Source organism: Pezoporus wallicus, unplaced genomic scaffold (assembly GCF_028554395.1).
Source record: "Pezoporus wallicus isolate ANWC-B61680 ecotype Strahan unplaced genomic scaffold, APGP_CSIRO_Pwel_v1 contig_5418, whole genome shotgun sequence".
NCBI lineage: Eukaryota > Metazoa > Chordata > Aves > Psittaciformes > Psittacidae > Pezoporus > Pezoporus wallicus.
The window spans coordinates 1,672,337-1,699,646 of record NW_026640709.1 but is presented as its reverse complement, the minus strand read 5'-3'; the positions used below and the strand labels follow the sequence as shown (position 1 = coordinate 1,699,646).

General features: G+C 44.6%; 3 protein-coding genes across 9 annotated transcripts in view; 2 read left to right on the top strand and 1 right to left on the bottom strand.

The window, feature by feature from the left end:
• ZFYVE26 (zinc finger FYVE-type containing 26) overlaps positions 1-6,081 on the top strand; it is a 45,468-nt gene extending 39,387 nt beyond the window's left edge. For 5 of the 6 annotated variants that reach the window (XM_057420138.1, XM_057420137.1, XM_057420136.1 and 2 more), the window contains 7 exons: positions 560-757; positions 1,079-1,281; positions 2,130-2,271; positions 2,810-2,869; positions 4,188-4,370; positions 4,754-4,798; positions 5,686-6,081. In XM_057420138.1, the coding sequence (XP_057276121.1) occupies positions 560-757; positions 1,079-1,281; positions 2,130-2,271; positions 2,810-2,869; positions 4,188-4,370; positions 4,754-4,798; positions 5,686-5,898 (1,044 nt within the window). In that variant the 3' untranslated portion in view covers positions 5,899-6,081. Of the gene's footprint in view, positions 1-559; positions 758-1,078; positions 1,282-2,129; positions 2,272-2,809; positions 2,870-4,187; positions 4,371-4,753; positions 4,799-5,685 lie in introns of those variants that run through there. The other variant, XR_008973599.1, reaches the window with a different exon arrangement.
• A 3,706-nt stretch (positions 6,082-9,787) lies between these two features.
• Positions 9,788-14,929, bottom strand: RDH12 (retinol dehydrogenase 12). Its single transcript, XM_057420180.1, has 6 exons — positions 14,670-14,929; positions 14,112-14,267; positions 13,719-13,823; positions 13,104-13,313; positions 12,447-12,636; positions 9,788-10,483 (listed from the first exon to the last, which is right to left on the bottom strand). The coding sequence occupies exons 1-6, from the start codon at positions 14,830-14,832 to the stop codon at positions 10,381-10,383; spliced, it is 927 nt and encodes a 308-aa protein (XP_057276163.1). The 5' UTR covers positions 14,833-14,929; the 3' UTR covers positions 9,788-10,380.
• Positions 14,930-17,206: 2,277 nt separating this feature from the next.
• Positions 17,207-27,220, top strand: VTI1B (vesicle transport through interaction with t-SNAREs 1B). Of its 2 annotated transcripts, XM_057420035.1 has the most exons (7): positions 17,255-17,390; positions 21,857-21,978; positions 22,218-22,276; positions 23,492-23,683; positions 24,955-25,128; positions 25,954-26,015; positions 27,077-27,220. In XM_057420035.1, the coding sequence occupies exons 2-7, from the start codon at positions 21,903-21,905 to the stop codon at positions 27,171-27,173; spliced, it is 660 nt and encodes a 219-aa protein (XP_057276018.1). In that variant the 5' UTR covers positions 17,255-17,390; positions 21,857-21,902; the 3' UTR covers positions 27,174-27,220. The 2 variants fall into 2 exon arrangements, with proteins under 2 accessions (XP_057276017.1, XP_057276018.1); XM_057420034.1 differs by lacking the exon at positions 21,857-21,978 and having other exon boundaries at positions 17,207-17,390.
• Positions 27,221-27,310: the final 90 nt, after the last annotated feature.

Genomic DNA, 27,310 nt, shown 5'->3' with positions numbered 1-27,310 from the left:
AGTAAATATCTCCGTCAGCTCAGTACTTGTGAGGTTTCATCTGAACTGCTGTGCCCAGTTTTGGGTTCCCTGGTACAAACCAGACGTTGTCAGAGTGGAGGCAAATCTAATGGAACGCCACCAAAGTGGCTAGGGGCCTGAGGCACGTGATATCTGAGGAGAGTGATAGAGCTAGTTTTTTCCAGCTTGAAGAAGGAAAGGCAAAAGAAGACCTTTGTCCTGTTTTCAGCTTTCAAGTGGGTGATTATACCAAAGATAGATCCAGGGTTATCTCAGATGTGCATAGTAATAGGGTAAGACATAGTAAAAGGGTAACAGATAGAGAGGCTACTAAATTGCCATATTATCATGTGCAGAACTTGACAGGCCCAGAGCAGCATGACCTAACTTGGAAGCCATTCTTTGAATGGGGATTTGAACCAAATGACCTCTGGAGATCCCTGCCAAACTAAATTATTTAGTAATTTTATGATCTCTGTCACTTATCACTGCTTTATGTTATTAAGGAAAATCAACAAGCCACCAGTGGCTTGCTTTAGGCTATGTTTCTGATGTGTAGGAATCCCCATCAGAAGTGTTCATTGAAGGGATCTTCATTCCAAGTTATGAAAGTGGAAAACTGCATGTGTTGGAGAACTTGCTGGAAACCATTGATCCAGGATTGGAGAGCTGGGGAATCTACTTGATTGCAGCCTGCAAATACTTGCAGAGAAAGAACTACTACCATATTCTCTATGAGCTGCAACAGTTCATGAAGGTAAGATGAGGGTCAGTGCCATCTCTTTCAGTGAAATGTTGGATGCTGTCAGACTTCGTTATTAACTTTGGTGTAAATCTGCATGATGGGCAGGTATATTTTTGCTACTTTCCAGTCCTAAGAAACAGGTAGGAAGGCCTGAGCCTGACTGAAGCCTGTCTGCTATGTGTTTGTCATGGATCTGGAGCATTGCAGTAGCTTTAACGGCTGTTTTAATGAAAACAGGTCATTACCTGCTTTGTTTGAGCACTTAAGTACAGGCAACGATTAGTGAAGGTGGTGTACTTTAGTCCACCTTAGTGTTCAGTATATTCCTTCTAGGATCACGTTCGTGCTGCCATGACCTGCATTAGGTTTTTCACTCATGGAGCAAAGTCTTACACTGAACTAGGAGGCAAACAGACATGGCTTCTAAAGATCAAGGACCATCTCAAAGTCTATCTGCAGGAGGTCTCAAGAAATTCAGGAAGGAAAAAAATGGCATGCACTTTTCGGAAGAAAATGTCTGCTACAGATGTGTCAAGGTATCAATAAACAAGAAGCTAAATCATATTAAAGGGGAAGTTCAGGCTTTTGTGGGAGTTTTTAGGACATGAATTTTTTTATTTAGGGGGGTGTTGGTTTTTGTTTTTTTTTTTTGTTTTCGTGTTTGTGTTTAAGTTGGATTTAGCTGTGCTTGACCCAAATCTGACTTTTATGTAGTTGCAGTTATAGGATTCCTGTTACCTTTTCCCTCAACAACCCAGGAGATGAGCAGTTGTTTCTACTAAAAATATCAGTCTGTGCATCATCTACCTTCCTTTAATTAAAAAAAAAAAAAAACAACAAAAAGCCAAACAAACCCTCCGCAATGCAAGCAGTCTCTTAGTGCTTAGCTGCTTACCAGGGTTAACTCACAACATTCAACCGTGCACAAGTTATAGGTGCCAAACATAACTAAATCCCTGTATTCGAAACGAAGTGTAAATTTAGCCAGATATCTCTTGTACTTGGGGTTTTGTACCCTGTTTTTCTTAGGGGCTTGTTTGTTTCCTTTTTTTTTGGGCTAGACACTAACTTAAAGGTGGGGGAAGTGTGCGTGATGAGGCGGAAAAGAGGGAGTAGGTACTTATTTGGAATCCAGATTCTCTGGCTTACTTTGAAATTATGTGAACAAGTGCTCACCTTCAGCTTGTGGTGCATAATAACTGCACAGATCTGAAAGTATCTCAGTGCTGCAGACTTGGCTACACTAAAGACAAAGCCAAAAAGTAACTAAAATAATAATTCCTTGGGAAGATGTCTGATTTTGAAATGTGTTCAAGAAAGGGAAGGTTATTATTTGTGTGAACTTCTATTTCAAAATAAAGTCTGATTTTTTTCCTCTGTCTAGGCACATCAATACAGTTGATCTCCAGATGGAAGTAACAAAGTTCCTGCATCGATGTGAGAGCTCAGGAACCTCTCAAATGACAGGTTCCTCCTTGCCCACACTCTTTGGAAACAATAACATGAAAATGGATGTTGCTTGCAAGGTACTTCTTGCTATTTCAAACACAGCTTTATTTTTCATCAACAGTACTAACTTGATACACACATTGAAACATTGGAGCAGCCTTTCGGTGTTTTCATGGGTAGGTTACTTGTGCATGTATGCAACCTACCATTTATGAAAAATTCATGGTTTTCCTCAAAGTAGCAGAGAACACATGAGAACTTGGAGCTCCTCTCCTCAAAGTTCAGATTTTCAAGGGCAGATGATCCCAAATACTAACAGTAACATGCCTTTTGATTATGCAACCTACTGTGTTTTGAAGCAAGGCAAATACTGCTGTTTATTCTAACCTTTCTTAACTTCATCTTGGCTCCATCCGTAACTTTCCCAGTGTCTCGCAGGAAATCACTTGTGTGACAGTAGACCCTATATTTGCCCTACTTATTGGGGTGGTGCTGTTCTCTGAAGTATTGCATTGACTTTTGTCCTCTGTCTTGGGCAGAATCTGGAAATGCATTATTATTTAACTGTATAATGAAAAAGGAGTGTGCATCCCCGAAATTGTCTCTTCCTCTCAGGTCATGTTGGAAGGCAAGAACATTGAAGAAGGTTTTGGGATTGCATTTAGAGTCCTTCAGGTATGGAAAAACTTGATATAACAAGCACTACTATTATAAATGTAACTCCTGCAAGCAAAAATTGCTTAAGCAAAAGATTTTTTTGCATAATGTCTGTTTAATCCCCCAAAAGAAAAACTTCTTGTGAGAAAAGTTCAGGTCTTAAGTATCCATGTATTTGGAAACTCAGTAAGGAAATGAAAATGCTGCTTCAGTGGGACATTTGTGAACTAATTGGGTCCTACAGTGGAATTTAATGTATGTTTTCCATTGCTGTATACCTTGTTCAGTGACTTCACTCTGGCAAACCACAATCACTGCTGTGAATGGAGAGCTCTGACTTGGTACCTCTCTGCAGTTCATGATAGCTATGCGATGACAAAATGAATAAAATACATCCAGGGCTGTCTCTATACTATATTCTCCTGGCTGACAGCAAAACTAATTAACTGGAAAATCTCATAGGGGGTCCTCTCCTTCCTCTTGCCTGGGTAGAAGTTGAGGTGCCCATTAGTAATCACAGCTCATGAGGCTCCAAACTTTTCTGTGTGTTTCTCATCCATGTTAGTAGCTGCTAAAAGATACTGCTTCAAGCAGTGCAGTTAGCTGAGACAGAGGGTATATCAGGGCCACTTCTGGACAGAGGTGGCACACTGGAAGAGTATTTGTGGATATGGCAGGTTCTGCTCCCATTTTTGGGTCAGAATGTGCAAGGCAGAATGCCTGTTGGTAGTGAGATGGAGAGCCTTAGAAAAACAGCACTTCTTGGCAGCAACAGCAGCCACTACCCCCCATTAAAACTGGAGCAGCACATCCAGCTGCCTGGCATCGCTTCTGCTTCTTTCTTTTTTCTTTATTTTCTTGCCTTATTCATGGCAGGATCAGTCTACAGCTTTATCATCTCTTCCTTCATATGGGAGGTGTATGATGGTCAGTTGCCTTCTGTTTGTAAGGGCACATGAAGGGTGGGCTGCTGGTGGAGTGGCTGGAAGAATATAGTGGGAGCTTGCTAAGTGAGGGAGAGGTGGGGAGGGACCTAGGAAAGATCTTTTGCCAAAGGTAAAAAGAAATCATTATTTTGCCACCCCTGGAAAGGAGATGGGAACAGTGCTCTTGCTCCGCAGCAAAACTGAGTGTCACCAGTCTGATTACAGGAAACCTTTAAGCCAGCCCTGAGCAAGGGTGACTTTCAAATCAGAGGCCCCCAAAAGAGCTTCGATATTCTGTAGCATGGTGTGATATTGTCTTCAAGAGAGATTGTCTCAGCTGTACAGATGCACTGGGCAAAAACCTGCTGAAAACTTTTAATGTGTTGCTTTGATGTACCAACTACCCCTAGGACTTCCAGCTGGAGGCTATGGAAGTGTACGGCAAAGTAGCCAAGCAGCTGGTGAAGCAGCAGAAGTACAGTGAGATTCGGCAGCTCCTCAAGTGTGTCAATGAGTCCGGAGTTGCAGCAAAAAATGATGGGGATAACATTATCCTAAACTGTCTAAATGAGTTCAAGAACATTCCTGCTGAGGTAATTCTTCATGCATTGTGTCCCTTTTGAAATAAAATGGGTACAGTGGAGGCTACACTACAAGAAAGGCTACAGGGAAACCATCCAGTGCTGCTCTATTAGTGAGTCCTTGTTATCTCCTGGCTCTGTACTACATGCATTGTTTAAAGGTGGGAGTGTGTGGTTTGCCTTATGCAAGTTATGCCATGTCTGTGATAAAGAGAGGAATTAGACTTTGTCTGCATTTTTGACATCTGCAGCTCTCGCAGTTGGGACAACATAACCATCTAGCTGTGATCTCAACTGCCCTTCCTTTATGCAGGGTTTTGGTGCTTGATGGGTTGAAGATTTGCAAATCATAGTCACTCTAAATGTGAACACCTTTTCCCTTCTTTGGATTACAGGATCTTGATAATCTGATTCAGGATATGGACAGTGATGAAAACAAGGTAAGTAAAAGTACAACAGAGGAGCTCCTTTAGCAAGAGCTAAACAGCCCAATCTTGGACTGTAGCCTACGTGTTCTCTTTTACCATCTTCTCTCTCATCCTCATTCAAGCCAAAGATTTGAAGGTCACTTCCTAGATTGTAAAAACCGCAGTGAATTCCTCAGGGCTGTGGTGTTTGTGATTGTAGAGCTGTGAGATGAAAGTTTGTGGTTTTGTTATCCAATGTCTCAGGTGCCAATGTAAATTTCTAGTGATGGCAGACAGCTAATGAGGATCAACATACCTCCAAGATGACCATGTCAGCTTACTGTTTCAGGAGTATACTATTTCTATTGTGATCAAGAGTTAAATAATAAAACTTCTCAAATTCTGATATACTTCTTTTCTTAGAGGAAGCAAGGGTTAAACTACTTTGTTTCTTCATTAGCTTTCATACCAGCCAGCCATGCCTCTGGAGAGTCACAGATAAATTTGTGAACTGCAGGTGCATGTTTACGGAGGAAGAGGCTGTGGCTCAGCATTTGTGGCTTGTTGTAGATCCTGTGTGGTCTAGCTGGGAATAAAATCTTGAGATTTGTGACTGTCCTCTGGCCTGCTCCAACTGACAAACTCCCTATGAGGGCATGGTAATTCATGCACAAAATAGGATCCCTGATTCTAATTACATGGTGACACAGTAAAAGGGGTTTCCACAACAATAAAATACAGCTGTCTATCCATCTTTTACACTGAGATCTGATCCATGCCATATTCCACTTCATAATAAGCTGCTACTACCTTGTACAACGTGGTTTTGAACTATGTATTTCCAGTGAATGTTGTTGAACCTAATGCTGTTAGTTTACTACAGCTTTCTAACTGAGTTCTGATTGCCTCTTCTGCTTCAGATCCAGGCCTATGTGATGTGCAACAAGTTGCGTTCTGCCTACCTTGTCTCAGTGAGGCAGGAAAAGACCAGAGCAGTGCAGCTAGTGCAACATGTGCGACAGCTAGCTGAGAGCAGCAGAGATGACATTGTGAAGGCCATCTGTACCCAGTGGCTCCTGGCACACCAGCCCAAAACCAGAAATCGACTTCCCCAGGGCACTAGGAAGAAATAAGTGATTGACATTCACCACCATACAGAGAGGCAAGACTTCAAGATGGCTTAAAGGCATGTGGCTTAGCAGTCTCTTGGTAACATGGAAATCTCTTGACTGATGTTAGTGGCAAATGGATGCTGCTAATGTGCTCTGGTGAAAGGAAGGGAGCTAAATTACAAGTGCCAGTCCTGTATTTTGACAGTCACTACCTCAGGGTGTTTTTTGGCTGTCTTTTTTGGGGGCAGTTTCAAAGTGAACAAACAAGAATTTAGGTGAGTACTTCTCTTTCTGGGTTGGGAGGGAGGAGGTGTTGGGGTTTGGGCCTTTTTTTTTTTTTTTAAGGCACTGAATTTTATTACATATTTTTTATTTTTAATCCAGAAATCCTAAATAGAACAGTAAAATCTCATCAACTCAGTGTAGCCTGGAGTATAAAACTTCTTGTGATTATGGGTTTCCTGTAAGCTTTTTTGAGATTGGAGACATCTTCTTTTACAAAGACTGAAATGCAGAGATTTCGTTTAAGCCTCTCTACAAACCATTGCTAGTCTTTTTTTTTTTTTTTTTCTTCTTCTTCCCTTCTTTTTCTTCTCCCCTGCCCCCCCCCCCCAGTACAGTGTGGCCAGTTTCTTGAGTTCTCTTGAAAAGGTAGGAAGCAATTCTCCATGGCAGGTTTCTACTTACCAGTCACACTGTCTGATGTATGCCATACATATGGTACTTGAGCCCTTATTAGATGAATGAAGTTATAAAGGGCATATCCTGTAACGGGAGTACAAAGGGAAAATAATACTTTAAAATAGTTGAAAAATCATGCACCTCATTCTTTGCTATGACAATATCAAATAAACTGTTGCAATGCAGCTTTATCACTAAACAGTTGCCAGTAAACTTCCACAGTTTTTCATCAGGTATAGGAGAAATTACAGATAAAGCAAGCTGTGGTAGAATTTAACAGGCCGTCTGTATCCCTGTCACACAGGGATTTATTTCTTTCTTACTAGAAAGCTCTGTTGCTGTCAGGTGCAATTGAACACCAGACTGAATTTTTATTAACTTGACCTACTGTATAGACTATATTGACAGGCTTTGCTCTGGAAGTGTTAGGTTAACTCAGATTTATGAAAAAGCAGGAATCTTTGTGTAATGGCTGTGTTCAAGGATGCTGAAAAAAGCAGCTGCTTCTCTGCAACTGTGACTAGGACTTGAGAATGGTAGACAGTAGTAGGACCTTCTGGAAGAAACAGAACAAAGCAAGGTACTGAACAAGAGTTTGTGCTTGTTGTTTACATGTACTTCAGCACAAGAAGTAGGAAAACTAGTTCACTTTGTAAGTAAACTAAACTTTTTAACAAAAGAAGAAACAATAGGTTTTCTGAAGTGTAATATACCTATTAATAGTTTTAGTACATAAACTGTCAAATAAATACATAACTGTCAAATGAAGTTTTGCACTATCCCAAAGCTCACTGTAGTGACAGAACGGACTTCCATGGGTTCAGAAAGGACTTGGCCGGCACCTCCTTTAGCGTTTCATGAGCAGCACCCCACTGAGGCAAACACCTCTCTTGGAGGTGCTCTGCTCACTAGAGCAGGGCTAGAAGTGTCTCTGAGCAAAGCAGTTGGAAATGACCACAGTTAGCATTCAGAATCTCCTGAGCACAGATTTGCGTTATCTCATTAGTGAGCAGTACTAATGAAAGCTTTTGTTTCTTGACCAGGCTGACCTAGCTTTCCTTCAGATTACAGTCATTAGGCTATTCCTAAAGCCTGGCGCCATCCATGTCTTCAGTCATTTCCAAATCTCTAATTATGCAGAGGTTTTACTGTTTGTGGTATCCAGATCAGCACTGCTGCAATGCCTAGTGTTTTGCTAATGTTCCTTCAGCTCTGTAGAGCACAGAGTGGGGTTTGTCATGCAGACCAGTCAGTTCTGTACCTGCCTTTCCTCCTGACCATTTTGCACTGTACCTCATGCACTTTATATAGCATTTGTTGTAATTTGATTTTTCCTAACTTGGAATCTAGAGATCTTTCTCTTACCAGCAGAACTGGAATTTTGATCCTGACTAACTGCCTTGTGTCACAACTAGTGCTATTAACAAGGGGCTTTGAATTTTTGAGCATCTAAAAGGGATTGAGTACTGCCAGTTAGTAAGAACTTCTCTATTAATGACCAAGGTTTGTTTACAATTTAAAAAAAGAGAATAAAGTATTATGACTGTTCACATATCTGCTGTTTGCTTTTTTATCTCAGCATAACCTGTGGATTTCTTTTCTAGATCTGTATTTTGTTTTGGCTGTGCTTAGCAGAGTAATTTGAAGGGGAAGAATTGTTCTGTCATGCAAAATCTCTCTGCCTCAGTGTTCTCAACATTTAGATCAATTGAAATACCTCTTCTTTAGAAGCCCTCCCAGTAGCTAGCTCGGCCCCATATGTGTACTCTCACAAACCAGTAATCCTCTTTGGAGAGCTTTGAAAGTTAATCAAACTCTCCCCTGCAAGCCTCCATTTGAGACAGCTAAATGAGCTTTAGTTCCTCCATTTTACAGATCAGCTTAGAAGAAAGTATAAGTGACTTGCCCAAGGTCAAAAAGAGTGGAGGTGTGTCTCTGGAAACGTGTAGTTATGTGCCTTATATAAAATCTACAGTCAGACTTCTTTGAGAAAAAGCACTGACCCGCAAGGGCAAAATATTTCAGCCTAGAGCCTTTCTGCCTGTTTTTTTTTTTGTTTTTTTTTTTATAATGGTTTCTACTGCTCCTGAAAGCCACTTGGAAGATCATAGACACAGAGAAGACACACCAAGCCTGCAATGCTGAGTACCATTCTACTGCTACACTATAGTTGTGGATTTAGCTTCATATTGGAGATTAAGCCTAAAAAGAGAGGACAAAAAGTAGAGTGACAGGGAGAAACACAAAGGGACTTTAAAATGTTGCCTAAATAGAGTTCTCTACATTAGTAAGGCAGGTGCAGATAACAGCAACACCATGTAAATTTCTGAAGGAAGACAGAGTTTTCTATTGTAAAAGGAAAATGGCTTTATTTAGTATTGCTCAGAGGTAGCACAGGACTGTTGTGCATAGATGGCATCCAGGCAGAAAGAATTAATCATAAAATGAGCATTTGTTCCCCATAATTGGCAGTTGGTCACAGTGACATGCTCATGTGCAAGTCCAAACACTTCCAAGCTGGGTTGGTTGTTTTTTTTTTTCCAGAAGTAGATACTCCTACGAGCTGTGGCACTTGTTTTCTAACTGCTTAACTCTTTCAGAAACAAGCTGATGATAGATCATAGTCTAGCATCGAAGTAGCACTAGGGAGCATCAAGGGAGCAGTCCCACTACTGCATGGATTGACAGCTGCCTTTTGGAAGTGCAGGCTGCACAGTACTGCAGGGCCTGACTGGCAGCCTCGGCCAGCCACAGTCTGTAATGGCTGGGTAGACAAATGTAAGTATTTCTGTGCAAGGCTTGCTTTCCTGACCTGTAGCTAACTTGACCTCTGTCAAGACAGTCTTGACCTCTGCTTCAACTATTCAGCTGTAGATAGTTTGCTGGCATGTCAAGCTAAAGTCTCAGCTGAAGTAGTTTCAGTATTTTTAACACAGGTGAGATGTTACTCATTCTGCTCTCCTTTATAGGTTCTAAAGTCATCTAAAGTGCAGCTGGGGGGGTTTACTGTGACAACTTTTACACCATCTTTGCTCACATCTCACGTGCTTCACAGGAGAGGTGTTAATCTTTTTTAGTATGATAACTTGCCTATGCACAATTGCAGCACTCCTGCAGCTTTTAACCTCCCAGTCACCTGCACTGAGACCTGGGTTCTCAAAAGATACGCCAACCCTCTGTTATCTTACTGCCATCAGTGTGCAGTTGGGGTCAAGATACTTAGGTGGCTAGGGTCCAGCAGACAATATTGAGAAAAAAAGTTGAGCCCACTTACAAACTTCACATAATGCTTGGCGCAAAAAGGCCAGCACCTATTTCTGTATGCTTGAGATCATCTGTATTGCATGGAATTGCCAAAAATCTAATGCCTAAAGTACTTTCACTCTGACAGGTCAAATAGTAGGAAGTGAAAATAACCTCATAGATAATAAGTTGGGAATCCTACAAATTTACTAATATTGGGAGGGGGGATAAAGGTAATTCTTTAGACTACCTGATAATCTAAACCTAAGACTGCAAACCTCCATTTCTGTTCTGAAGCCAGAGGACAATAGCCTCTGCCTGGTGTGTGAAATACCAAGCAAAGGTTGCTCCCTGTGTCAGTGCTCTAATTCTCCAGCTAGGAGGGGAACTGGTTGCTTATAAATCTCAATCCTGAAGTGTAATACTCGAGAAATTCACATTAGATTGTGTCCATATAACCATCATTAGGGCAGCAGAAGTATTGGAGTTCTAGTCTTGAGGTCTCTCAGCAGTGCTCTTCCCAGGAGAAGTATGGCTGGACTCAGCCTCAGCCATGTGCACACTTGAGGTCTGCGCTGCTCAGTCCCAGTGGATGCCGAGAAGCTGGCAGCTCACATTCCAGAGCTTCTTTGCTGTTTCATCATCCCGACCCCATGGAGATACGTATGCTGGCTGGCAGTCACTGCAAGAGGTACATGTTTTATTTTTATTAAGCTAAAGGTCTCCATTCATGTTAGCACACTGAAATGTCTGTGTTAAGATAAGGCAGTTGCTTTCTACCAGCTTAATTTCAAAACCAACTGAAGGAAGTGTGGGAGGCTGTCCAGCAAATGAGCAAGGGTTGGTGCTAACCCATCTTGAGAAAGCTTTCTTTCCAGTTGGCTAGGGAAGTCTCTCCTAATGGCACCAAGAATTGGTAGGCAAGTACATTGTCTGTTGTCTCAACTCTTAAAGAAACCTGTATATGCTCTACTATATACTCTTCAGTGTACATTCTCATTAACACCAAGAAGGGCTATAAATGCTAACCAGCCTTCTCAGGAGCACCTCTTCTAGCAGACACTACAAAAAAAAAAAACAACCCACCCCACTCAAACAGCCCTTCATTCTAAACTATTTTTCCTACTATATTGCTGTGGTATGAAATGTAAAGCTGCCCCAGAACAGCAATACTGCAATAACCATGTGTGGTTATCCCCTTTTCCATTATCCTCTGAACTGGGGCTCCTTTCCTTTCAGCTCCTGCAGTCAGACAGCATTCTGTATGGAACAGTGATCATGTGTTCTCCTCTGTAATGCTAGGTGCTGCAATAACATGGGAGTTTAAGAGAACAGAGGAAATTTCGTCTTCTAAACTCTCTATCCAGCCTAGTGCTTTTAGAGCTCCAAGTGCACAGTCTCTGATGTTCCTGAAAGTACTCTGGTGGACTCCACCTGTCTTGCTGTATGTCATGCTGTGTGTACTGCTAAACCCAGGACACTGTGGCATGCAAATTCTTTTCCATACTTGTGCTTTATATTCTATTGCCTGGAAAGTGAAGAGGATTTTAGGGTAGTCCAATGTGAATTGTGAATTACTGTTGAAGGTATCCATTTCCCACCAAGCCCAGAACTCCTTTCTTTTATGAGTTTAAAATCCACTAAAGCTTTCTGTATTCCAGCACATAAATGATCCATTTATATCCTGGGACAGACAATCACCCATGAAAGATTAAGACATCTATTTATATATTCAAGTCTGATTAAGATGGTACAAACTCCCAAGTGAAGATCAGACAAAGCCATTACAAAGACTAATCTGGTCACATATCACAAGAGGAAAGCTCTGCAGACACAAAGGCTCCAACAGTATCCATGTGGGGAAAAAAAGATAAATTTTCACATTCATTTCCCCAAAACCAGTATTGCTACACTGCTGTACACCCAGTGGGAAGCTGACATACATCTGTTCAAATGGCAGTCTTCAAATCTAGGGTGATGATGGCTTGGAACTGCTCTGGGAAGTAGTTTTGGTGAGGGGAAAACACAGGGTCCTGGAGCAAGTCAAGGAAGTCAGGGTTTGTAGTAGGAGCTACATAAGAAAGTTTGCAGGACAGAGCATGTGTCCCAGCAGGAGTTCCTCCCAGCTGATGGGTCTGTCACACTGGAGAATCAAGTTGTTTTGTTACATGCCAGTCCTGAAAATCTCACCTAGCTCTGCAGCTCCACCAGCCTGTCCAGTGCCCTGGGAGCACAGGCCCCTTCTGCTCCTTTTGTGGGGTACAACTGCAGACAGAACCAAAGCAGTTTTCCCAGGATTGACTCAAGTGCCCTCATTAACTAGACAGCTCTGCTGAAAGTGATTTGCCCAAATCTCAGGCAGATCAGGATTAAAGCCCTGAGCACATGACAGCCATTCCTACAGTTTCAGTACAGTGATATTCCCAGCACTAAAGGACTTGCTGTTGTGTAGAGCTGCATATAGTCAGGGATTCCTTCCAACATGATATCCACTGCAACAGACCAGGAACGGGTAATGTTCTAGTATTTGTCACCCTCAATCTCATCAGCCAGCCTCTTACCCAGTCTCTCCTTAATGAAGTCTCATTTTCCTCAGCAAATAAAGTTGCCTTCCACACTATATCACTCCATCAACTTGTACCCACCTGAAATACTGTCCTGTCACAGAGTCTAGCTCCTCTGCTACTGCACAGTAGATACTGGTCTGAGCTCCTTCCCAAGGTGTCTTCAAGAAGAATGAGAATATATTCCACAGCCACGTCATTACAAATGAATGCCGGACCAGCTCAGAATGGACAGAACCAGGATGGAGAGCGTTTGCTGTGACTTTAGTGCCTGTGGCAAAAGAAAGTAGTCCAGAACAAATCTGCATGTATCAAATTACCTTTATATATATATATATATATATATATATATATATAAAGGTAATATATTCCTCAATTCCACCTGCAGACAACCTAAAGGAGGAGTCCAGGCATGGATACAGGGATAGTAAGTAAAGTGCTCTGTAGTTACTACTCGGTAGATGTGATGGATGCATTTGACCCCTTAACCAAACCAGCGGTAGTTTTGTACAGGCTCCAAAGGAGGTAACGGCCTGAGTTGTAGCCAAGCCAAGAACTCCTCTAGGAAACCCATGAAGAGACAGTGACACAGTGAGCATTGAGGCATATAAACTTGGAACACCCATCATGGGATTAACACATGAATAGAGCGGGGCTTTTCCAAGACTTATTGTCCGGGGCTTAAACTACTCATTTATCAAGGAACAAAGGTACACTCTGCTCTCCTCTGGGACTTGCCTTGCAGCCGCCTTGCCAGCTCCCGGGTGAAGAGCACATTGGCCAGTTTGCTGTGACAGTAGGCGAGGCCGCGGTTGTAGCACTTCTCACCATGGAGATCATGGAAGCGGATTCGGCCACCATGATGAGCGAGTGAGGACACGTTCACTATGCGGGCTGGGGCAGACTGCTTCAGACGCTCCAGCAGTAAGAAGGTCAAGAGAAAATGACCTAGGGGTGAGAGAAAATGTCATCCTTCTCTAAACGTTTCTCCTGCTGGAATTTTGAAGTACTCACGACATATTATTTACATGTTGTATCTTATTGCTGCCCTCATTTCAAGTCCAGGGCAAAGACAACCCCCCTGAATCAACAGCTAAACTTTTTTGGGGCCAATAAGTTCTGCTCCTCAGCTTCAAAAAGCTAGTGCAGTCATACGTTTCAAATGTCCCAGGTAACATGTAGACACTTAAGCTGGGTGCATGCAAATACATTGCATTGCATCTCCAGAACTCTGACTCTGGCCTTCCATCCTTCCCCAAGAAGCAAGGTTGAGGAAGAGAAAATGTAAAAGCAGAATTTCCTCTGCTATTCTGCCACAGACCTTGAATGCAAACAAGACTCCACTGGCCTTACCAAGATGATTCACTCCCAGGTGCATCTCAAAGCCATCAGCAGTCTTGGAGTAAGGGCATAACATTACCCCAGCATTGTTAATGAGAATATGGAGTTCCTTCTCCTCTGCAAGAAATGACATTCTTAAACAGGGAAACAGAGACCAGAGACAGACAAGAGGATGACACGTCAGCCAAAAAACCTCACACCTGTCTTGAGTTGCAGCTACAGCACCACAATAAAATGATAAGGCTCCTACCACAAACTAGCGCATAGTCTGTCAAGCCCCTGCTGTGAACTGCGGTACCCAATGCAGTAGAGATACGCAGGTCAGGGACTTGGCATCTGCTAGAAGAGCAGACAGCAGTCCTTGGTAAAATAGTCTCACTGAAAAGAAGGATCTAGAGACTGTACCTGCTAGAAATTTCTCAGCAAACTCCCGGATGGATTTTGTATCGGCCAAGTCCAGTTTTTTCACAATGACTTCCTGGTTCCCTGTCTCAGCTCGGATTTCACTGGCTGCAGCTTCTGCCTTCCTTATGTCTCTGCAAGCGACAATCACCCTTGCTCCTGCAAGGGGGGTAAAAAAACAGGAACAGAAGCTGAGATCACTGGAGCACACTGGATGATGGAGGCTAAGATAAGCTGGCTACGCACAGTGCTTACAAACAATGTGTTGTCTATTTAGGGCATTGGCATCAGTCAAGGGAGCAGCAGTGAGAGACAAAGCCTTTTCTACTAAACTATTAGCTTCCACCCAGCCCAAAACTGTTTTCAGAACAGGAAAATGGCACATCTGGAGTGCCTCTGCCCAGGCACTCCAACATCAGGAGCAGGTACCACCACACTGGTACGGTACGGTTGTATCTGCCCCTGTAACAAGAATACCAAGCCAGGAGCACAAGAAGATACTTGGATTCCAGCCAGAGTAACTTCTAAACAGATTATGAACAGGAAGTTTAATCTCCTTACCAGTCACCCAGAAAGCATGTATACCAAAATAGCTTGAAACATGAATAACTAAAGCACACAGCAGTGGACCTAGGGCATTTCCCAGCCTCATGCAAACAGAATACAGTGATGCTGGCATCTTCCCCAGTCCTCTCAAAACATCTGCAGTGCAGAGCATTTTCATGTCACAAGGAATACTTTTGGAGTTCAAGTAATGAAAACAGCCAGGGAACTGGGGACTTGCACCTTGGTGGTCACAACCTCTGGAGGAGCAACACTCAGGCTTGTCTTAAGTAACTCTGGATTCCAATGTTAGCACAAAACTCCTCCCTTAGATCTCAAAGAGGCACTAGTAACACCCAGGCGCACGGCCATCAGCTGCACGTGGATGCCTATTTGGTAACTGGGGACTTGCCTCTTCGTGCGAGGTCTCTGGCAGTCTCCTTCCCGATGCCTGTGTTGGCTCCTGTGATTACCACCACCTTCCCATCCAGCTTAGCTGTTGACTTACACTGTCCTCCGGCGACATACCTCCTGCAATAAAGGGCAGCAGCCCCCCCTCGACGAGGGGACCAGGGGATGTGGGTCAGTGATGAGCACCCAGAGCCCCACGTTTCACCCCAACGGTAGGATTAACCGGGAAGCCACAGGCGCCGTTACGTGAAGTGGCCGATCACGATCGTGCCGTGTCCGGGCTACCAGGATCTAGCCCCCAGACCCCCTCCCCGCTTTACAAACAGGACCGTGACCCGGCCCGGCCCCGCCCTGGCGACAAGTGGGGCCACGGCTCCCATTGGCTGCCGCCACCGACTCCGGAGCCTGGGCCCAATGGGCTCTGCCGCGCAGCGGTGAGCAGGCGGCGGGCTCCACCCCCGGGGTCCCCGGCACCCCGTCCGATTTTCTCCGCACCCGGCCGGGACCGCGGGCCGAGGCAGGCCCCAGAGTGAGTTCCGGGCGGCTCGGAGGCCGGGGAAACCACCGAAGCAGGCGCTGCCGGCGGTGGCAGGGCTGAGCCGAGCCCCAGCTCCTGCCTCGAGCGCGTTAGTGCTACTCAGGAGCTGGAGCTGCAGACGCGTGAATAGTACTCGTCACACAAGCACGCAGGTAGACCTGACCGCCGTGCGGTGCGGCGGGGTGCCCGTGGCTACCAGCGCAAGTGTGAAGGGCTAGGGCCGCGCTCTGTAAAACAAACCTGATGTAGGGCGCTGCCACGAGGAAGAGGACGGGGACGGAGACGACAGCCCCCAGCGCCGCTCCCCAGCATGTGGCCATTCCCGCCACCCGCTCCATGCTCACTGCTGGTGCTGGCGGCAACCCCGGGCCCGCCCCAGTCCCCTGGGCCACACCCCTGTCACTTGGGCCCGCCCCGCCAGCAGCAGGCAGCCCCTCAGAGCATCTCAGCAGCGGCCCCTTGTGGTCCCGGCGTGGCCTGTTCTTTGACCAGCGGGGCAGCTGCTCCAGGGTCTTCTCGCACCGGACACCCCGCGGCTCCCGCTGCCTGCCGCGGGTGTGCCCCCGCCGGGAGAAGGAGGGCGGCCGGTTCTACAGGACAGGCTGAGAAAGTTGGGGCTGTTCAGCCTGGAGAAGAGAAGGCTGCGTGGAGACCTCATAGCATCCTTCCAGTATCTGAAGGGGGCCTATAGGGATGCTGGGGAGGGACTCTTCATTAGAGACTGTAGTGATAGGACAAGGGGTAACGGGTTACAACTTAAACAGGGGAAGTTTAGATTGGATATAAGGAGGAAATTCTTTCCTGTTAGGGTGGTGAGGCACTGGAATGGGTTGCCCAGGGAGGTTGTGAATGCTCCATCCCTGGTGGTGTTCAAGGCCAGGTTGGACAGAGCCTTGGGTGACATGGTTTAGTGTGAGGTGTCCCTGCCCATGGCAGGGGGGTTGGAAGTAGATGATCTTAAGGTCCTTTCCAACACTAACTATCCTATGATTCTACCGAGGAGCCTGCTGCATTTTTATCCCCGGGCAGCGCAGGACCCTCGGGACAACCCAGGAGTGCCGCTCTAATTGCGCTGCCCAGTTCATAGGCGGAGAAGTCTCTGAAGAGAAAGGGCGGGGGCGGCGGCCTGGGGGGACATTCCGCATAGGTTTGCACAGCCTCTCGTCGGGGTTTGTGACACTAACCCTAACAAAACGCATGAAACGATGCACACGTTAGTACGCATTGAGGGCCGGGGACACGCGGCGGTAGGTCCAGCCGCGCTCGCTCTCATCGTCCCCAGAGAACATTAGAAGCAGGAGGCTGGGGGTGGTGAGCCGCGCTGCTCCCTGCGCTCCGCCGCCTCCCAGGGGAGACTACATCTCCCAGCAGGCAGTGCGTGCCTCGAGGCCCCTTCCTCGCGGTAGGCTAGGACCGCGCCTGCCGCTCTCGGGCGCCGGCGAGCACTGTCTCCCTCAGCCGTGCTGCAGTTCCCGGCTCCCGCAGGGAGGAGGCCGCGGCGGGTTGTGAACCTTCCGACGGCGTCGCCAGGCGGTTTTGCGGTCGGGCGGCGTTCGGGGCGGCCATGGGGAGGCCCCAGCTGCCGCCGATGGCGGAAGTGCCTCGCGAGGGAGCGGGGCTGTGAAGGGGTAGGGGGTGGTAGCAGCCGTAGCAGGGCGGGAGGTGGCTGTCTGCTATGGCGGGCCGCGACCCCGGCTCCTCGGAGCACCTGGAGCGGCTGCACGAGATCTTCAGGGGGTTGCATGGAGACCTGCGGGGCGTCCCCGAGCGGCTGCGGGGCAGCGCGGCCGGTGAGGCAGGGGGATATCGGCGGGCTGGGCTCTACCGGGTGTGGTGGCGCGGGGACCGGACCGGCTGCTGTCTCCCTCCTTGTCGCTGGGGTCTGCCGCGGCGGGGTCTGGAAGTGCCTCCCCTCTTTGCTCCCTGGCTGGCACTTCCCCGCTGGCTGCCCCACGGGTAGCTGGGGCTGGTGGCAAGGCCGGTGCAGGGGCGTTTGGGATGTTTCCACATGGATAGTCTCGGGTTTACAGCCGAGAGGGCAAAGTCTCTGTAAGAAATGTGGGAGCGGGGGAGAGTTTGCCAAAGCAGTTGCAGGAATTCAGTGTGTCTTTGGACACCTCTTTGGTAGGGGCAGTTAGCTTTGCTGAGGCTGAGTTCCTTGTGTGTTATTTTTCAGTTGATGTTAAATTCTGGTAGCTTTGCTCTTGAGTATTAGGCATGGTCATGCAAAGCCCTAAGTAGGAAAGTAGAGAGGCAGGTGTGCTGCTTTATTTCTCTGGAGCTGCTCCTCTTATTTGACAAATTTCAATGCTGGATGTTTAGTTTCAGCCTCAGCTCTGAGGAGGAGTCGTTATTTGGCTGTCACTTCATGCTGTTTCTAGGTGAGATGCCTAAATTGCAGTGCATTGGTTGGTCACTGTTGGACTCTTCTTTAAGACCTCACCAGCAGAATTAAAAGCAGTTTTTATTGGCACAATCAGTTGTAGACTCACTGGATAAGATTTGTATTTTAAATTGCCATTTTAAAAGTCTGGTTTGTGTGCTACCTACTCACAGATTAGAAAACACTATCTGTCAAGCTACACAAAGTTATATTGGAAGCAAACCCTGATTTTACAATTATTCTTTGTACCATGCAGTAGGTAAAACAGTGACAGAATACTTATGTGTAGGACTTGGCATTGTGCTTCCAATTAACTTCTTGATATTGACAATATTCTGAGAAACAGAAAGGGGAGACATCTGACAAGGAGAATTTTACCAATGTCACCTGATCTACTTCCTTCATATGAGAAAAATGATACACTGTTATCATGAGCCACTGTAGTTAAGCTTGGGGCTTGTACCACAAGAATGAGTAGGGGATCTCAGCCACCTTCTGAACCTTGTCTTGTCATTCTTCCATAACTGATCAATTTTATGTGTTTAGGTGTAAAATCATAGAAATGGCTTGTTCAGCGTATGCTGGCCTGTGGCAAATTACACAGGCTTCAAAAAGTTTAATGCTCCATTTCTTACCTGGCTTTCCAGTTAATAATGAGTTACATTCTGGATCACGGACCACTTCATCAGCATATCCGGAAAGCTTGGAACAAGAAAGATGTTCAAACCTGCAAATGACAACTTTGAAACCTTTCATAGGCAGTCAACAGGAATAAAAACCATAAAAGAAAAAATACCCTTTCTTCTAGGTAATGCTTGTTTCCTTGCAGAGTGGAGAGTGGTCAGTTTCTTAGTGAAGGAAAATTTTGTCACGTCTCCATGGAGCTGGGAAGTCCTGAGCAATGAATTCTGAGAAATGGACTTAAATGGGGCAGTTAAAGGCAGCAATTTTTGCAATGCTTGCAGATATTTTAATGCTTTAATATTTTATGCTTGTAGGTATTTAATCATGGCAGTCGGGTGAAGTTCCCGACAACTGGAAAAAGGGAAATATAACCCCCATTTTCAAGAAGGGGAAAATGGATGACCCGGGGAATTACAGACCAGTCAGTCTCACCTCTGTGCCTGGCAAAATCTTGGAGCAGGCTCTCCTGGAAGGCATGCTAAGGCACATGAAAATCAACAAGGTGGTTGGTGACAGCCAGCATGGCTTCACTAAGGGGAAATCCTGCCTGACCAATTTGGTGACCTTCTATGATGGGGCTACAGAACTGATGGATAGGGGTAGAGCAGTTGATGTCATCTACCTGGACTTGTGCAAAGCGTTCGACACTGTCCCACACAACATCCTTGTCTCTAAATTGGAGAGACATCAATTTGATGGATGGACCACTCGGTGGATAAAGAACTGGCTGGATGGCCGCACACAAAGAGTTGTGGTCAATGGCTCAATGTCCAGCTGGAGACCAGTAACGAGTGGCATCCCTCAGGGATCGGTGTTGGGACCGGTCTTGTTCAACATCTTTGTTGGTGACATGGACAGTGGGATTGAGTGCGCCCTCAGCAAGTTTGCCGATGACACCAAGCTGTGTGGTTCAGTTGATACCCTGGAGGGAAGGAATGCCATCCAGAGGGACCTTGACATATTGTGAGGTGGGCTGATGCCAACCTCATGAGGTTTAACCATGTCAAGTGCAAGGTCCTACACCTGGGTCGGAGCAATCCCAAGCACAGCTACAGATTGGTCAGAGAAGAGATTCAGAGAAGCCCTGCGGAGAAGGACTTGGGGGTGTTGGTCGATGAGAAACTTAAGCTGGCGTCAGTGTGCACCTGCAGCCCAGAAAGCCAACCGTATCCTGGGCTGCATCAAAAGGAGTGTGACCAGCAGGTCAAAGGAGGTGATCCTGCCCCTCTACTCTGCTCTTGTGAGACCTCACCTGGAGTATTGTGTGCAGTTCTGGTGTCTTCAACATAAAAAGGACATGGAACTGTTGGATCAAGTCCAGAGGAGGGCCACAAGGATGATGTGGAGGCTGGAGCACCTTCTGTATGAAGATAGGCTGAGAAAGCCTGTAGAAAAGAAGGCTGCTTGGAGCTGCATGGAGGCTGCTGGCCTTTCAGTATCTGAAGGGGGCCTATAGGGATCCTGGGGAGGGACTCTTCATTCGGGACTGTAGTGGTAGGACAAGTGGTAACAGGTTAAAACTTACACAGGGGAAGTTTAGATTGGATACAAGGAGGAAATTCTTTCCTGTTAGGGTGGCGAGGCACTGGAATGGGTTGCCCAGGGAAGCTGTGAATGCTCCATCCCTGGTGGTGTTCAGGGCTGGGTTGGACAAAGCCTTGGGTGACATGGTTTAGTGTGAGGTGTCCCTGCCTATGGCAGGGGGATTGGACCTTGATGATCTTAAGGTCCTTTCCAACCGTAGCTATTCTATGATTCTAAGAGTCTATATTTTGTTTTGTTGTAACATGACAAATAATTCCAAACTGACTTTTCAGACATGCTGCGACATTTTAACACGATTGTTCTGGTTTTTAAATTTGTTGTTGCAAACATCTGGTAATATTTCTGGAAAGTATTTCTAGGATAGTTCAAGATAAGTCAGGAATCTGTCTGGTGGAGGTGTTACACTTGCCTTTTTTTGTTTGCTGCTTGTACTTATGGGGAAGGATTCGTTTTTCAAGTTACCTAATCCTGAAAACTTCAGGAAATAATGAAGGATGCTTTGCATGCTCTTTTAAGGTGATTTGCATTCTTCCAGACTTGAGAGGAGACAGAATCTGCTACCGACCTTGGGACATCTTTGAGGGGCAGAGATTTGAAAATGCTCTTTTGCTCCATATAAACAAGATAAAAAAATCCTTGCTCTAGAAACTTTTTTTTTTTCTCTGCCAAGTTTGTAAAAAGGCATTTCAAACAGGATCAGTTTCAAATATCATTTCCTCCAAGTTAATTCATTTAGCTGTATTTTTCAGTTGTTTCTAGCTGTTTCTAATTGAATGGAAATAAATCAGTTAAATGTTAGTGAGCATGTGGGTAATGTTATTGTGGCTTAGGTGCCTTTTACTTCTACTGCATTAAAGTTCTCTTGATGTACTTCAAGTCACCGTTTAATCTGTATTAATATGAATTAAACTGCTCAATAGTTTCTGGCATTTCTGTTAGGCCAGACGCAGTGTAATGCTTTCAAGCCACGTTGCCTGATCTCTTGTTGTCGTATAGACAAAAATGTCTCAAGCCATTGCCACTTGACTTTTGTCAACTAGCGTTCCTTTGGCTGGTAAATGCAGTGTTCTTAAGCCGCCTGGGGGACACAGAGGAGGTTAAAATGCTGCTTTTTCACTCCTGCCCCGGGTTTCAATTAGTTCGAGGCAGCAGTTTGGAGAGGGCACTACTTAAATCGGGTTAGTGAAATTACCTGTGTGAAACAAAATACTGACTTCTGAAGGCTGTTTACCTGCAGTTCAGGTCCATGATTTCACTTGCAACCCAGCTACAAAAATAATCGTGTTGGCACAGATGTATATGGTGGCAAATCATGGGAGAAGTTGAGGAGACTGGTTTTTTTTTTAGTCTGAGATGTGAAACTGCATTTCCTGACACCAGTTAGTGTGTGATACACTAACAGTCACAATGTAGCTTAGTCTGCAACAGTTCTGTGCACTCCTGGAGAGCATAGGTGATTTTTAATTCTGCCTTAAGTTCCCAGTTCAAATTCTGGGGCTTCTTAAGAATTTGGACTGAATAGGAAACCTACAGAATGTCATGGATAAGAGAGGAGCTGTGTAAAAATGTTTCTGATCCCATCAAGTCCTTTCGCTGTTCTCCATTGGGAGCTCAGTGGTTTAAGAACCACTTCTCTTTTTGCAGAGGACATATTTACAAAAGGGTGTTGTCAAGTTGGGTTTTTGCTGCAATGATGTTCTCATGTTTTTCAACCTGCAGTTCTGCCAGTGGAGATTGGAGGGTAATAGCTCAAGAAAATATTTCAGGTTTGAAAAATGACTTCTTATGTGTACCAGAAATAGTGGCCAGTGTTTGGAAGAGAGGTTTCTGCTTTCTCCCCCCACTCCCTGCTGGAAAGTTGTCATAAGAACAGGGTGTTCCTGTTTGAAGTAAATTTTTACCTGAGATCTCTGTAATCAGCCGTCTGTGGCAGCTGCCTTGTCTGCAGTGGATTGAGTTGGAGATCTGTTGTCATTCCTCTGACGTGCTACTTTTTCCTTCACAGAGGAGAAGAAAAAACTGGTTCGAGAGTTTGATGAGAAACAGCGTGAAGCAAATGAAACGGTAAACACCAGTTGAGGCTCCTGCCCTTCCTGGCCACCTGAAATGTTGCCGCCTCACAAAGGACACTACTTCCAGATTTTACTTTCTTTATGGATCATATTATGACAGGCGGATGTTGTATTTTTTTAATGCTTGATTAATTGATCTTATAGGTGTGTCTGTGTTTGTCAAGGCAGTTGCCTATATCTGTATATTGATAGATATGAGTACTCCTACATGCCTTTCTTTCAGTGCTCGGTTTGGATATCAGAGTGGATATTGGAGAGTGGATATTGGAGAGTGACAGAGGTGGAATTAAAATTGATAGAGATTGGAGGGGGGCATGTAGAGAATCTGCTGCCTTTTTTCTTTTTCCCTTCTGTCTTTCTTCATGTTGGTATAAACCCATTTGATCTCTCTATAATAGTCTGATAGTTAATATCAGGGACCTTGAATATTTAAAATCTCTATAATATCGACTTTGTGGGCCACAAGAGACATGGAACAGTACGAAAAAACCCAACATGTGACTTGTCTTTTTAAGCAAGACATTGTGGTTTAAGCTTTGTTTTCATGTTAGTGTGTTTTTGTGTTTTTGAGTCGATGCTCTGTTGCTCTAACTTATTGGGTTTTGTTGACAGGTGTCTGTGTAGGTGATGTGCAAGATGCTGAGCTCATACTGTGAGGGCTGGTACTGGTGGGCAGCTTTAACCATTGTGACTTTGTGATTTAACTGTCACTGAAAGGTGATGTGAAAATTCACACATCCAGAATCCCAGGGCTTACAAATCCCAACTCCCATTGCCAGGCTGGAGATTGAGTGTGAATTTAGTGCCATGCCTGCCTCTGCAGTAATAGATCTCTACTGCATAGAGACAGTGAGAAACTAATACCCAGTCTATAGATGCATAAGCTATATGAAAGTGAGAACTGGAAATTCTGACGTTATAGAGTGACTTTTCAGGTAGAAATCACACATTTGAGGCTGGCAAATAATTTTTTTTTTAAATTTTAAGCATTGTGCGTCGGAAAATCCATGTGGGCTGAACAGTGCTGGGCAGAGACATTGGTGTACTCGATACTAGATGAGGGGTATATATGGGTTTGGGGTTAATCCCCCTTGCTCAATCACATAAAAAATGTGAATCCCTTCACCTGATGGTGAGTTTTGAGGATCGCTGCTGTGAAGAATAGATCTGGTGCTTTAAAAACTGAACACATTTTCTTCTGTTAAAGCTACGGGAAATGGAGGAAGAGCTGAAGTTTGCTCCTCTGCCATTCCACAACCAAATGATGAGCAAAATCCGGGCCTACAGGAGAGACCTCTCCATGTTCCAGAGAGAGATGAGAAGCACAGATTTGGGGCTGGGCTCTGGAAGTCAAGGCGATATGAGATATGGAATCTTCTCCACAGAAAATGAACAGAGTGTGAGAATTACATATAAATTTTACTTAACATTGCTGTGCTTGTAAAAAAAAATTCCAGAGGTATCATTTAGAGTGTTTCTGCTTCATTCTACTTAGTTTCTGTGCTTGTAAAACTCCCTGCATAAATCTCTGCACATAACACGAATATCTCGGGGAGGAGAAAGAACACCTGGAACTCAAAAGGAGAGATTTTCTGTTCTAAAACAAAGATAGGAGTAGAATCAAAATGGAGCTCCTTGAATGCCATGTGGTTAGTAAGTTACATAATACTGTGTACTGAAGTGCTTCATTTAATCATTCCCCTAGAATAGTGAGAAGTGATGCCATGAACTCAGAAGAAAGTTGAACTGATCTACTTTTAGTCTCCAAAACTGGCGAAGTGTGTGAATCATGCACTGTATGGGTTCTCTGGTAGATTTCTCTTTTAAGCAATCTCAGTGGAAATAATTCCAAGAACATATAAGAAGTCATGCTCTAGCACTTTTTTCCCTATGGATATGTTGCTACAGTGCAAGAAATAAACCAGTTTATTTGTGTACCAGGTATGCTTAGATATGTCTGAGCTAGTGAGACTAAATTGACTTTTATCATCAGAGTGGTGTCACCTGTACAGCAAGTTCGTGTAGGTGGGCATCTTTTTTGCCTGCCTTAGATAAGGAAGGCTTGAGGGAAATTCTCTCCTTGGTACCTTGTTCTGCAGTACCTTGGTTTTTGGTTCCTCTTAAACCTGAGAGCAGAGTGGTAGTTTAGACTTTCTGAAGCTTAAGAAAATGCTTTATTTTGAGCTACCTTTTGGCCCTGAGGTCGGCAAACATTTCTTAAGCTCGTGCCAGCAGCCTTAGCTAGAGAAGAGGATCTTTGTTACTTAGCAGTCCATCTGTTACTACTGTTTGTTCCTAATCCTTTTGACTGTGAACTCTTAATGATCTCCTGGGCAACCAACTCAGTCAGTCACAAATAAGGCTGAATTTAGATATGAATGGAAGGAAAGTTAACATCTGGAAAGCAAAGATACTATTTTCATGTAGATGTTCTTTGATGGAAAAGTAAATAGTTGCAAAGGCAATTTTTCAAGGTTTACCAAATTTACCATAATCTTAGAACATGAACAAGAACTCTTTCAAAATCAACTGGGCTACTTGAATTAACATCAGAAGTACATACAGCTAACACAAACGGATGGCCTAAGGAGTCACATCCTAACTTCTTAATATGTCCGAAGCCTATTGTCTCTGTCTTTGTGCTCAAGTTAAGCATATGTTGTTTTTCAGACTAATCTACAGTCACAGAGAGTGCTGCTGCTCCAGGGAACGGACAGCCTGAACCGGGCCAGTCAGAGCATTGAGCGCTCACACCGAATTGCTGCTGAAACAGATCAGATTGGCACTGATATAATCGAAGAACTTGGGGAGCAGCGGGAGCAACTGGAACGCACCAGGAGCAGAGTAAGCAGAGAAACTGTGGGCTTTGTATCCAGTGTTAGTCTAGTGGGAACCATGTGTCAGTCATCACTCTCGAAGACCTCTGTAGTAGTGGTAATCCAACTGTTGTTTCTACAGACCAAATCTGTCTGCCACCTTTCTGTGCTGTGCTCATAAAATTATCACTGTAGAAGGGCCCAAAATACGATGGTGGCCATAGTGAAATCTTACCCAGAGACCTCCAGGGGCCATGCCTCATGAATCTAGACTCTGTGAGACAACAGCTTTTTTAGTTGTCTGTAATCTTACTTAGTTTTGTGCTTCTTAATAGCTGACTGAGAAATACCTGACAGTTCATTTCTGAACATTACAAAGCTGAAATGGATTATTTACTAACAGTTCAGAGCTCATAGCTGCTAGGTCATAGACAACGTGGTTCCTTCTTTGCCAGGAATTGAACAGTATTTCAGAAGGTTCCAGATACCTACAGGGGAGAGCACCTCAGTATTGTTTTCTCCTGATGTCAAGAACTAGAATAATGAAATGAAATCCAATGAAAGCAGCTTTCCAGCCAACTTCCTGGTGTTTGTAGATGAACTTACTTAAAAGGGCAGAAAGTGACCCCAAATTGCATGTCTGTCTTTGTATGCATCTAAGGGAAAGTACACATGAAAGTCTTTATTTCCCCCTGAGAAAAGAGACAATGCTTCCAGCTTGTATTGTGTAGAGAACAGTGTTGTCTGAATTTTGAGAATGTCTGGTAAGCTTTGGTCCCGTTATTAATGGCAATATTTCAGCACCAGCTACTTCCAGGTGCAGATTTGACAGGTAACTTTTGCTTATTTTTAGTTGGTGAATACAAGTGAGAACTTGAGCAAGAGCCGCAAGATTCTACGTTCCATGTCCAGGAGGTGAGTTCTGTGGCTGACTTAGAGCAGCACTTGGCTGTGGCATTGCTGCCTGCCGCTTTCAGGCAAAAAATAGAGAACAGAGTCAGCTGGAACTGCGGGCAAGTTGTGGGCAGTGTGCAAACAGAATGTGTGCCCAGGGGCAGATGTTTATTTGTGTTGTTTTCTTTCTGTCGATTACATAAGGAGTGCAGGTAGCGGAGCGCTACTGAATTTATGCTGCTTGTTTGGGATAATACGGGGTCTTTAAACCATCCGCATGATAAACTGTGGTGAGGCCATAAGCAAGTTACAGGGAATTGCTAATAGTAACTTTAGATCCTTATTACTCAGGTTAGAAAAAGCTGTGCCATAAATCATTGCAGCAGTAAGGGAGTGAATGATGACACAGGCAAATCTTTTTAGCCCATAGGAATGCCCTAGAGTAGTTCAACTGGCTCATGAGAAATTGAGCCTGACCATGTACTATTTTGATGACTAAAGCCTTGGCTGCTTAAGTGCATTTACAGTTTCTTAACTACATGGTTTAATTATCCTCATAAACCAGTTCTTTGGACTGTATTTCCAGTAGATATTTCCAACCCATTGGAAATATCACCAAAAAACCCACTCTTTTCCCTCGTACCCATTGCTAAAGTAAGTTCTGACAACTGTATACTTTTCAATAGTAGAAATACATTATTTTGAGATTTTATTGTTTTACTTCAGCTACACAGTTCCAAGTAAAAGCACTACAATGCAGCTTTTAGCACAGGAGTTCAACTGATGTTTTCCTCTTTGCTTAGGTGAATGCAGAGCAGAATGAATGATCTGATTTATGTGGGGTGGGGAGCAAGAGGAACAGAACTGCTGCTGTTGAAGTAGAAGACTTAAGTAGAACTTCCAGGGAAAACATGAATAAGAAACTGAGTTTGTCCCTGTCTGCTTGTTAAGAGCTATCCAAATAACACTTTGTGGTCTAGCTGAACTAGGGAAGGCGATGATCAAATGATCTGGAATCTGCTTCCATCACCAAGGGAAAACCAGCTATCTTGGATTTCTGTATTTTTATTTTTTAACTCTAGAATAGCCACTAATAAGTTGCTGCTGTCCATCATCATCATCCTGGAGCTGGCCATCTTAGGCGGGCTGGTCTACTACAAGTTCTTTCGCAGCAGATGAATCTTCATGACTGAGATGAGCTCTTCCTCCATTGGGGAACCAGCTGGGCTGTCTGTTCCCTTTGACTGTCTGTTCCCTTTGGCTGTCTGAGGACTGAACTGTCTCATGAACTTGTTCAACTGAAACTGTACTGACAC

What these genes read in the sequence shown, in the direction of transcription:
- RDH12 (XM_057420180.1), bottom strand. Translation starts at nt 14,832, where the DNA reads ATGAAAATGCTCTGCACTGCAGATGTTTTGAGAGGACTGGGGAAGATG. An exon ending in ACATGCTTTCTGGGTGACTG is followed by an intron (nt 14,268 to 14,669) that starts GTAAGGAGATTA and finishes CCCCCCTTGCAG; the next exon opens with GAGCAAGGGTGATTGTCGCT. An exon ending in GTGACAGGACAGTATTTCAG is followed by an intron (nt 10,484 to 12,446) that starts GTGGGTACAAGT and finishes TACCTCTTGCAG; the next exon opens with TGACTGCCAGCCAGCATACG.
- VTI1B (XM_057420034.1), top strand. Translation starts at nt 17,276, where the DNA reads ATGGCGGGCCGCGACCCCGGCTCCTCGGAGCACCTGGAGCGGCTGCAC. An exon ending in GCTGCGGGGCAGCGCGGCCG is followed by an intron (nt 17,391 to 22,217) that starts GTGAGGCAGGGG and finishes TTTCCTTCACAG; the next exon opens with AGGAGAAGAAAAAACTGGTT. An exon ending in CCACAGAAAATGAACAGAGT is followed by an intron (nt 23,684 to 24,954) that starts GTGAGAATTACA and finishes GTTGTTTTTCAG; the next exon opens with ACTAATCTACAGTCACAGAG.